Here is a 12,364-nt window from a genome sequence, read left to right as displayed (position 1 = left end):
AACATGACCATCAAGACTGGTACTTTAATTTTTGCTGCTGGGAACTACCTCCACTCTGGCACTGTTGAGTTTGGTACCACTTGTATTGTCTGTGGAGCACTTATCTTCTGTTTTGGTACCATCAAAACCACAGATGTTCTTTGCAGCAAAGGCTTGCTGTACCTTTCTGTGCCTAATTTATTGCTGGTTTCAGAGTAGCAGCCGTGTTAGTCTGTATTCGCAAAAAGAAAAGGAGTACTTGTGGCACCTTAGAGACTAACAAATTTATTAGAGCATAAGCTTTCGTGAGCTACAGCTCACTTCATCGGATGCATTTGGTGGAAAAAACAGAGGAGAGATTTATATACACACACACAGAGAACATGAAACAATGGGTTTATCATACACACTGTAAGGAGAGTGATCACTTAAGATAAGCCATCACCAACAGCAGGGGGGGGAAGGAGGAAAACCTTTCATGGTGACAAGCAGGTAGGCTAATTCCAGCAGTTAACAAGAATATCAGAGGAATAGTGGGGGGTGGGGTGGGAGGGAGAAATACCATGGGGAAATAGTTTTACTTTGTGTAATGACTCATCCATTCCCAGTCTCTATTCAAGCCTAAGTTAATTGTATCCAGTTTGCAAATTAATTCCAATTCAGCAGTCTCTCGTTGGAGTCTGTTTTTGAAGCTTTTTTGTTGAAGTATAGCCACTCTTAGGTCTGTGATCGAGTGACCAGAGAGATTGAAGTGTTCTCCAACTGGTTTTTGAATGTTATAATTCTTGACGTCTGATTTGTGTCCATTCATTCTTTTACGTAGAGACTGTCCAGTTTGGCCAATGTACATGGCAGAGGGGCATTGCTGGCACATGATGGCATATATCACATTGGTAGATGCGCAGGTGAACGAGCCTCTGATAGTGTGGCTGATGTGATTAGGCCCTATGATGGTATCCCCTGAATAGATATGTGGACAGAGTTGGCAACGGGCTTTGTTGCAAGGATAGGTTCCTGGGTTAGTGGTTCTGTTGTGTGGTGTGTGGTTGCTGGTGAGTATTTGCTTCAGATTGGGGGGCTGTCTGTAAGCAAGGACTGGTCTGTCTCCCAAGATCTGAGAGAGCGATGGCTCGTCCTTCAGGATAGGTTGTAGATCCTTGATGATGCGTTGGAGGGGTTTTAGTTGGGGGCTGAAGGTGATGGCTAGTGGCGTTCTGTTGTTTTCTTTGTTGGGCCTGTCCTGTAGTAGGTGACTTCTGGGTACTCTTCTGGCTCTGTCAATCTGTTTCTTCACTTCAGCAGGTGAGTACTGTAGTTGTAGGAATGCATGATAGAGATCTTGTAGGTGTTTGTCTCTGTCTGAGGGGTTGGAGCAAATGCGGTTATATCGTAGCGCTTGGCTGTAGACAATGGATCGAGTGGTATGATCTGGATGAAAGCTAGAGGCATGTAGGTAGGAATAGCGGTCAGTAGGTTTCCGATATAGGGTGGTGTTTATGTGACCATCGCTTATTAGCACCGTAGTGTCCAGGAAGTGGATCTCTTGTGTGGACTGGTCCAGGCTGAGGTTGATGGTGGGATGGAAATTGTTGAAATCATGGTGGAATTCCTCAAGAGCTTCTTTTCCATGGGTCCAGATGATGAAGATGTCATCAATGTAGCGCAAGTAGAGTAGGGGCATTAGGGGACGAGAGCTGAGGAAGCGTTGTTCTAAGTCAGCCATAAAAATGTTGGCATACTGTGGGGCCATGCGGGTACCCATCGCAGTGCCGCTGATTTGAAGGTATACATTGTCACCAAATGTGAAATAGTTATGGGTCAGGACAAAGTCACAAAGTTCTGCCACCAGGTTAGCCGTGACAGTATCGGGGATACTGTTCCTGACGGCTTGTAGTCCATCTTTGTGTGGAATGTTGGTGTAGAGGGCTTCTACATCCATAGTGGCTAGGATGGTGTTTTTAGGAAGATCACCAATGGACTGTAGTTTCCTCAGGAAATCGGTGGTGTCTCGAAGATAGCTGGGAGTGCTGGTAACGAAGGGCCTGAGGAGGGAGTCTACATAGCCAGACAATCCTGCTGTCAGGGTGCCAATGCCTGAGATGATGGGGCGTCCAGGATTTCCAGGTTTATGGATCTTGGGTAGCAGATAGAATACCCCAGGTCCTGGCTCCAGGGGTGTGTCTGTGCGGATTTGTTCTTGTGCTTTTTCAGGGAGTTTCTTGAGCAAATGCTGTAGTTTCTTTTGGTAACTCTCAGTGGGATCAGAGGGTAATGGCTTGTAGAAAGTGGTGTTGGAGAGCTGCCTAGTAGCCTCTTGTTCATACTCTGACCTATTCATGATGACGACAGCACCTCCTTTGTCAGCCTTTTTGATTATGATGTCAGAGTTGTTTCTGAGGCTGTGGATGGCACTGTGTTCTGCATGGCTGAGGTTATGGGGTAAGCGATGCTGCTTTTCCACAATTTCAGCTTGTGCACGTCGGCGGAAGCAGTCTATGTAGAAATCCAGGCTGCTGTTTCGACCTTCAGGAGGAGTCCACCTAGAATCCTTCTTTTTGTAGTGTTGGCAGGAAGGTCTCTGTGGGTTAATATGTTGGTCAGAGGTGTGTTGGAAATATTCCTTGAGTCTGAGACGTCGAAAATAGGATTCTAGGTCACCACAGAACTGTATCATGTTCGTGGGGGTGGAGGGGCAAAAGGAGAGGCCCCGAGATAGGACAGATTCTTCCGCTGGGCTAAGAGTATAGTTGGATAGATTAACAATATTGCTGGGTGGGTTACGGGAACCATTGTTGTGGCCCCTTGTGGCATATAGTAGTTTAGATAGCTTAGTGTCCTTTTTCTTTTGTAGAGAATCAAAGTGTGTTTTGTAAATGGCTTGTCTAGTTTTTGTAAAGTCCAGCCACGAGGAAGTTTGTGTGGAAGGTTGGTTCTTTATGAGAGTATCCAGTTTTGAGAGCTCATTCTTAATCTTTCCCTGTTTGCTGTAGAGGATGTTGATCAGGTGGTTCCGCAGTTTCCTTGAGAGTGTGTGGCACAAGCTGTCAGCATAGTCTGTGTGGTATGTAGATTGTAATGGATTTTTTACCTTCAGTCCTTTCGGTATGATGTCCATCTGTTTGCATTTGGAGAGGAAGATGATGTCTGTCTGTATCTGTGTGAGTTTTTTCATGAAGTTGACAGATTTCCACTCTATACGGCTAAATTCAGTGCCTTGCATAATCACAGGTTTCAGAGTAGCAGCCGTGTTAGTCTGTATTCGCAAAAAGAAAAGGAGTACTTGTGGCACCTTAGAGACTAACAAATTTATTAGAGCATAAGCTTTCGTGAGCTACAGCTCACTTCATCGGATGCATTTGGTGGAAAAAACAGAGGAGAGATTTATATACACACACACAGAGAACATGAAACAATGGGTTTATCATACACACTGTAAGGAGAGTGATCACTTAAGATAAGCCATCACCAACAGCAGGGGGGGAAAGGAGGAAAACCTTTCATGGTGACAAGCAGGTAGTGATTCACAATCTGGTAGCAGCAGCGGCTTCAGCCACATTGGCTCTGTCTTCCTTGCCTGCTGAATCAGCACCATTGATAATGTCGACACCATATATAATGCTGGCACCATGAGCACCATTGGCAAAATCTGGACAGAAGTCAGCATTTTGTCCTCTGCAGCAGGCTCCACCTGAATCATAGAATCATGGAACTGGAAGGGATCTCAAGAGGTCATCTAGTCCAGTCCCCTGCTCTAATGGCAGGCCTAAGTATTATCTACACCATCCCTAACAGATGTTTGTCTAACTTGCTCTTAATCTCCAAAAATGGAGATTCCACAACCTCCCTATGCAATTTGTTCCAATACTTAACTCTCCTGACAGGAAGTTTTTTCCTTATGTCCAACCTAAACTGTCCTTAGTACAATTTAAGTTCATTGCTTCTTGTCCTACCCTCAGAGATTAATTAAAACAATTTTTCACCCTCTTCCTTGTAACAATCTTTTTTTGTACTGGAAAACTGTTATGTCCCCTCTGAGTCTTCTTTTTTCCAGACTAAACAAACCCAATTTTTTCAATCTTCCCTCATAGGTCATATTTTCTAGACCTTTAATCATTTTTGTTGCATTTTTCTGCACTTTTTCCAATTTGTCCACATCTTTCCTAAAATGTGGCACCCAGAACTGGGCACAATACTCCAGTTGAGGCCTAATTGGCGCGGAATAGAACAGAAGAATTACTTCTTGTGTCTTGCTTACAATACTCCTGCTAATACATCCCAGAATGATGTTCACTTTTTTTGCAACAGCGTTACATTGTTGACTCATATTTAGCTTATGGTCCACTATGACCCCCAGATCGCTTTCTGCACTACTTCTTCTTAGGCAGTCATTTCTCATTTTGCATGTGTGCAATAGATTGTTCCTTCCTAAATGGAGTACTTTGCATTTGTCCTTGATGAATTTCATCCTATTTACTTCAGACCATTTCTCCTGTTTGACCAGATCATTTAGAATTTTTAATCTTATCCTCCAAAGTACTTGCAGCCCCTTCCTAGCTTGGTATTGTATGCAAACTTTATAAAGGCACCTCTATACCATTATCTAAATCATTGGTGAAGATATTGAACAGAACCGGACCCAGTAGTGATCCCTGCGGACCCCACCCGTTATGCCCTTCCAGCATGACTGTGAACCACTGATAACTACTCTCTGGGAATGGTTTTCCAACTAGTTTTCCACCCACCTTATAGTAGCTCCATCTAGGTTGCATTTCCCTAGTTTGTTTAGGAGAAGGTCATGGAAGACCGTACCAAAAGCTTTACTAAAGTCAAGATATACCACATCTACCTCTTCCCCCTTTTCCACAAGGTTTGTTACCTGTCAAAGAAAGCTATCAAGTTGGATTGATACCATTTGTTCTTGACAAATCCATGTTGACTGTTACTTATTACCTTATTATCTTCTAGATGTTTGCAAATTCATTGTTTAATTATTTGCTCCATTATCTTTCTCGGTAGAGAAGTGAAGCTGACTGGTGTTACGGGGAAGGCCAGATGGCTATAGAAAAGTAGTGGGAGATACATATATTAGCCTCAGGCTAAACACATCCCTGGTATCAGGATAAGTGAAATGGCAGCTGCTCCAGGTCAGTTAAGACACCTGGGGCCAATTAAGAACTTTCCAAAAGGCAGGGAGAAGGCTAGGTTAATTGGGACACCTGAAGCCAATCAAGGGCTGGCTGAAACTAGTTAAAAGCTTCCCAGTTAGTCAGGTGGGTGTGCATGTCAGGAGCTGTGGGAGGAAGCTGCGCTGTTGGAGAGGCTGAGAAATACACACCATATCAAGCACAAGGAAGGAGGCCCTGAGATAAGGGTGAAGTGGAGCTTGAGGAAGGGAGGGCTGCTGTGGGGGGAAGTAGCACAGGGAATTGTACATGTAATGTTTCTAAAAGATCAGCTACCATAGCTGATACTATTAAGGTCCCTGGGCTGGAGCCCGGAGTAGAGGGTGGGCCCGGGCTCCACCCCCCCCAGCCTTTGCCTCCTGATTAATCACTGAGACTGGGAGACAACAGAGACTATGCAAGGAAGGATAACTTCTCCTCACCTCCCTCGCTGGCTTATGATGAAAATGGCTCAGTAGACTGTGACCCTTGTCTCTAGAGAGAGAAGGGTTACGTGCAGGGTGACAGTGAGCCTCTGAGGATAGCGAAATCTGCCAGGAAACGGGACCCACGGAGGCAAGGACAGAGCTTTGTCACACTGGCCTGTAATTCCCCAGGTTGTCCTTATTTCCCTTTTTATTGATTAGCACTATATTTTCTCTTTTCCAGTCTTCTGGAATCTCTCCCATCTTCCATGACTTTTCAAAGATAATAGCTAATGGCTCAGATATCTCCTCAGTCAGCTCCGTGAGTATTCTAGGATGCATTTCATCAGACCCTGGTGACTTGAAGGCATCTAACTTGTCTAACAAAACCAGCTTCAACTCTAGCATTACTGTCCATGCAATAGCATGCACTGCTGGCTGTTGTCTCCCCTGCCATCCACCAGAGCAGCTCCTTTGTTTCCTGAAGAGAGCTGCAACTCCTCCTCATTTTCAAATTTGGAGCATGACCTGTTCATCTTGCAAGGTCTTTTAGATCACCTTTCAGGTCACATTCTACAGACACTGCTCAAACCCATGGTATGGAACAGGAAAGTTTATAAGCCAGCTTAGTGTCCATCACTGCGTGCTGTGCAGAGATTGAACTACCCACCCTTGCCTTACTTGGCACTCTGTATTGCTCTCAGGGTTTCTAGATCCCTGTCTGCAGTGTAGTTGGGAAGAAAGTCAGCATCTCTAATCTCTATTCCTGTAGGGAAGACCCCTTTCCGGCCCATCAGCCACCCCCAATGTTGAGACCAACTGCGGAAGAGAAACCCAGTGATGAAGCCACAGAACTACCTCCCAACATTTCTTCCTCTGATAAGACCATAACAACAGAGTTCTCTCCTCCTCCTCCTCCTCAAGACTTTAAGATCTTTCAGGAACTTCTTATGAGGGTGGCCATATCCCTATGGATGCAAGCAGAAGTTGTGCAGGACAATCTGCATGAGTTTTTAGATATTCCAAAGGCTCCAGCACCTGAAAGTGTTGCCCTTCCCATTTACGAAGCCTGTTTTAAAGCCAGTCACAACACTTTGGCAGATACCGGCTTCTATACCACATACTGCCAAACGTGTGGACAGGTGTTACTAGGTTCCTCCACAGGAATTTTACTACTATTTCATCTATCCCAGAGGTTCTCAAACTGTGGTCCGTGTACCACCAGTGGTCTGCGAGCTCCATTCAGGTGATCTGCGGATAGCTCCCTCTAAGGTGCATGCCTGGGTGGCTGCACACGAGAGAATGAAGGGCCACCCACCTAATTAGTGGAATCCTGCAGGCGTGTGCCTTAGAGGGTTGGGGGAGTTTGGGATGTGCAGGGCTGCGGTGGCCAGAGAAAGAGGCAACTTTCCCCAACTCTGGGGCTGTGACTGCTGGGGAGAGATGGTCTCCTTTCCAGCCTCAGCTCTGTGGCTGCTGTGGTGGGGAGAGAGGGCACATCCATTGCATTAGAAAGGTAAGACTATTGATATTAAAATATGAGTTGTGTGCTTTTATTTGTAGATCAAAAAAAGTTCATTTTTTTATATAGCACTTTTATCCAAAGTGCTTTACAATAGTTAGCTAATGGTACAAACAACATTTGGAAAGATCATTAAGTGGTCCGCCGAGACCCTCAGCAATTTTCAATTGGTCTGCGGAAAAAAAAATAATTGAGAACCAGTGACCTCTCCTATTTTAGACTCTGGTAGTCATTGTAGCTAATAAATCCTGTATGGAAGGAAAGCCTATACCATTGCAAGTCTTCAGCTGAGGGTATCAAATTACCAGGCTTTGCCTTCCAAATATATGTCTATTAATTGGTCATCAATAGTGAAATTTGTAGACCAATTGTTTGAAGAAAACAGAGACAGTTCATGACAATGTCTGAAAGACATCTCTGAGCCTGTGCTTCTCTTCAAGAAGGCATTGATGCACCAGACACTGCTTTGCATTCCATGGCTACAACTATTTTCATCAAAGATCTTTTGTTTGAAGGTTCTAACCCCCCAAAAAAATCCTTATGATACCATGTGCATGTTAAAAAAAATTCTTGAGCAACTCTGCTCTCTGAGAGTTTACACTCTAATGATGAAATGGAAACAGTTTAAACTCGATTGCACTAGAGGTACTCATTTTACCAGCCAAGAGCCCAGGATGTCTCTAAAAGGAGATCTAAGCCTCCTCGACATAGGCATTTAGCTTCATCAATAGCAGGCCCACGTCACCATCTACTAAGCAATTGTTTTGATGTTTTCATCGAGGACAAAACACCCACAACACATCTCACATGGGATCTGAACTTGGTCTTGTCACACTTAATGGATCATACTTTTGAACCTCTGGCAACATCTTCTTTGCTGCTGTTGTCAGTTTTTGTTAGCAATTACTTCTGATAAGAGAGTGTCTGAACTTCAGGCACTTCTAGCTGACCCATGTTTCACAATCTTTCATGAATAAAAGGTCTCTCTTGCGTCACATCCTGAGTTTATGCCCAGGATATTTTCTGCATTCCACCTCAATCAAACCATGCCTCTTCCAATGTTTTTTCTGAAACCTCACTCCAGCAACTCAGAGGAAAGCTTTATACCTTGGATGTTTAAATGGCTGTATCCTGTTATCTAGACTTCATGTTTAGATCATCTCGTAGACTTCTTGTAGCTTATATTGAGGGGATTAAAGGAACCTGGAACAGCACAGCATATATCCCACTGGATTTCTGACTGTATTAAAGTTCTGTTTTGATTTAGCTAAGGTAAAATCAAAACAGAGATTGGTTAATGTTTTTGGAAAACTGCAATATAATCTTTCTGTATGTTTTACGTACATTTTGATCTTCATGTAAATCTCATACCCATCTTTTCAGTATGTAAATGCCATGCTCACAGCTAAGTATAAACATATTTTTTAAAAGTAATGTGTGATTAGTCTGCTAGTTATGGCAGTGCAGATACCCAAAATGCCACATATTTACTACTTCATTGCCAGAAAAACTCAAAAACCAAACAAACAGCCCCCAAAATAACAACTCCAGTTGGTTTCCCACAATAGAATGTTGGATATAGAAATATCAAAACTATCTATGATTGTAACATGACAAGTGAAATAGTTAAGATGAGTAAAATAAAAATAATATATTGGAGAACAAGCCATTATTCAAATATACTTTGTATTGAAAATCTAATACAATATACATTACACATACTTATTTTCCTTAAAAATATGTAGTGTTCATCTTTGTACTATATTCCAAATGGTGGTGGTTTTAAAACCATGGTAATTTACTACAGTCAAACCTCAGAGTTACGAACACCAGAGTTACAAATTGACCGTTGAACCACACACCTCATTTGGAACCAGAAGAAGACAATCAGGCAGCAGCAGAGACGACCCCTCTCACCTCCCCGAAAAAAAGCAGCAGCAAGTATAGTACAGTACTGTCTTAAATGTAAACTACTAAAAAAAAAAAAAGGGAAAGTTTAAAAAAAAAAGTTGACAAGGTAAGTAAACTCTTTCTGTACTTGTTTCATTTAAATTAAGATGGGTAAAAGCAGCATTTTTCTTCTGCATAGTAAAGTTTCAAAACTGTATTAAGTCAATGTTCAGTTGTAAACTTTTGAAAGAACCATCATAATGTTTTGCTCAGAGTTACAAACATTTCAGAGTTACAAATAACCTCCACTCCCAAGGTGTTCATAACTCTGAGGTTCTACTGTATGCAGTATTGAAAGTTTATTAAATTAATTAAGAGTTAGAATTGATTCTTATCAGTAATGGAATGATTCTGTTAGGTTTTGTTTTTACTTGTTTTACTGCTGTCTTCTTGCATAATGACCTACTATTTTTGTAAAGAGGTCAAGCCTAAAAATAATCTTCATCCACTTTGTTAAATTAATGATCAAGGGATAGAATAAAAGGCTATTAACATGTTTCTCTGATCCATGTACTGTTCTAGTATCAGTCTATAGGTTACAAATCAAGGACTGTTTCTTTGACAGGTCAGGATCTTATGAAACGTCAACTAATGTGTGTTTAAAGAACAGGTGTTTTAAAGGGGGTAAATAACATTAACCTAATATGGTTGATTTTCTATTAAGTAAATTGCATCTTAGATGGAAGGTCATGTTTGCAATGAAAAAATGCCAGATATTGTCTGAAGCAGCTGTTAAGAATGTGTGAATTAAGAAATGTGGCAGTCTCTCTTTCATCTTGCCATTTGTTTTGTCTCTCATTTGTACTACAGCTGCTGCAGATGACAGATGTTACAGATATGCAGACTGTGCCAGTTGTACCGCCAATACAAATGGATGCCAGTGGTGTGATGACAAGAAGTGCATTTCAGCGAACAGTAACTGCAGTATGGTGAGTATTTGATTATATGTATATATAGTTAACATTGCTTCTGTATAAACATTAGTTTACTATTTAACAGCATTGAATAAAATGTTATATTATACATCAGATATTTGGAAATATGAAAAAAACACTTCTTCATACACGGTAAAGAGAATTAATGCAAAGGAAAAATATCTGAAAACTAAAACTTTCTGTTACCTTATTTTTGACTACTCCCCATCCTTCAACTAAGGAAATTTCTAAGTTATCCCACACCCTACCAGGTAATTTAAGTTCTTAGTCTGTTAACATATAAAAAAGTGAACATATGGCAGTATTGCCTGAGATTTTTAAAGGAATCTATGGGAGATAGGCATCCAAGGACTGGGTAGCCCCATTACACAAATGAGTGGGGAAAGAGAATAACAGAACATGTGGAAATGGCAGAAGTGCTAAGTGACCTTTATGTTTCAGTTTTTATCAAAACGTTTAGCAGAGATTGGACATCTAACATAGTGAATGCCAGTTAAAATGATGTAGGAAGCAAGGCTAAGATAGGAAAGAACATGTTAAAGATTACATAAACAATTTAGATGTCTTCATCACCAGGGCCTGATGAAATACATCCTAGAATATTTGAGCTGACTGAGGAGATATCTGAGCGATTAGTTAGATAATGGCATAGAGAGTACACTTATAAAGTTTGTGGATGATACTGTGCTGGGAGGGGTTGCAAGTGTTTTGGAGGAGAGGATTAAAATTCAAAATGATTTGGACAAACTGGAGTAAATAGGATGAAATTCAGTAAGGACAAATGTAGAGTACTCTATTTAGAAAGGAATAATCTGTTGCACATCTACAAAATGGAAATGACTGCCCAAGAAGGAGTACTGTGGAAAGGTATCTGGGGGTCATTTTGAGTGACAAATGAGTCAACAGTGTTGCCAAAAAAGCAAACATAATTCTGGGATGTCTTAGCAGGAGTGTTGTAAGTGAGACTGAAGAAGTAATTCTTCCACTCTACTCCATGCTGATTAGGCCTCAGCTGGAGTATTGCATCTAGTTCTGGGTGCCACATATCAGGAAAGATGTAGACAAATTGGAGAAAGTCCAGAGAAAAGCAACAAAAGTGATTAAAGGTCTAGAAAACATGACTATGAGGGAAGATTGAAAAAAATGGTTTTGTTTGGTTTGGAGAAGAGAAGACTGTGAGGGCACATGATAGCAGTTTTCAAATATATAAAAAGGTTGTTACAAGGAAAAGGGAGAAAAATTGTTTTAGTTAAACTCTGAGGGTAGGACAAGAAGCAATGGACTTAAATTGCGGTAAGGACGATTTAGGTTGGACATTAGGAAAAACTTCCTGTCAGGGGAGCTAAGTATTGGAATAAATTGCCTAGGGAGGTTGTGGAATCTCCATTTTTGGAGATTAAGAGCAAGTTAGACAAACACCTATTAGGGATGGTGTAGATAATAATTAGGCCTGCCATTAGTGTAGGGGATGGGACTAGATGACCTAGTCTTGAGGTCTCTTCCAGTCCTACAATTCTATGATCCATCTGCTCTTGAGGTTCAATGAGAGATAGGTGCCTAAGTCCCCAGGCTTCATTGAAATCTCAACAATTATTGTCAGATAAACAGCATCATCCATGAGGTTTAGTACTCATTACTTATTCTTTTACAATGGAAACCCTACACAATCATGTTCCAAGACAATAGAACATGGAGCTGTTTACAAAATCCATGAGATGTTTTGACAGCTCCCACTAGAATATGACTCAGAAAATAATAGTAGTAATACTCAGAACTTTTATAGTGCTTTTTATCAATGGATCTCAAATTGTTTTTCAAAGGTGGGTAAGTATGATTATTACTATTTTACAGATGGGGAAACTGAGGCAACGAAGTTATGCAAATTGTCTTTGGTCTTGTAGTGAGTCGGTGACAATTCTTGGAACAGAACTCATGTCTCATGATTCTCAGTCTGGTGCCCTAACTGAATCTATTACTCTTATCTAGCATTGGATGTACTGCAAGGTTACCGCTAAAATAGATGTAAAATTCCATAAACTCACCACACTGTAGCATTTTACTGAACATCAAAGAGTTAGTGCAGAGGAATCAAGAGGAATAGTGTTTGAAATTGCAACACATTTTGGAATCTACATTATATAGGGACCACCCTCACCACCATTTGGGGAAAGTTGCTGATAAACATGTTAATGATGAATATTAATATCCAATATAAATTTACAACTGTCTCCTGAGTGCTGTTATTTTCATGAGCTCTTATTTCGTATGCATCTTTCCTTCCTTGACTGTACATTTTCCATAATATAGAAATACTGAAACGGGGGGAAAAAGAGAAACCATTTATTCTTGCTGTGTTTTTAATTGCACTGCAGTTGAACCCTGCAGTTACCT

At 41.3% G+C, this 12,364-nt stretch overlaps 1 protein-coding gene across 4 annotated transcripts in view; it reads left to right on the top strand.

Annotated features, from left to right (window-relative positions):
- Positions 1-12,364, top strand: part of ATRNL1 (attractin like 1) — a 1,048,037-nt gene that overhangs the window by 280,776 nt on the left and 754,897 nt on the right. For all 4 annotated transcript variants that reach the window (XM_043518640.1, XM_038411471.2, XM_043518642.1 and 1 more), the window contains one exon: positions 9,849-9,967. In XM_043518640.1, the coding sequence (XP_043374575.1) occupies positions 9,849-9,967 (119 nt within the window). The remainder of the gene's footprint in view (positions 1-9,848; positions 9,968-12,364) is intronic.

This window comes from Dermochelys coriacea, chromosome 7 (genome assembly GCF_009764565.3).
Source record: "Dermochelys coriacea isolate rDerCor1 chromosome 7, rDerCor1.pri.v4, whole genome shotgun sequence".
Classification (NCBI taxonomy): Eukaryota; Metazoa; Chordata; order Testudines; family Dermochelyidae; genus Dermochelys; species Dermochelys coriacea.
The sequence above is the reverse complement of the archived record's forward strand: the minus strand, read 5'-3'. Positions and strand labels throughout refer to the sequence as shown.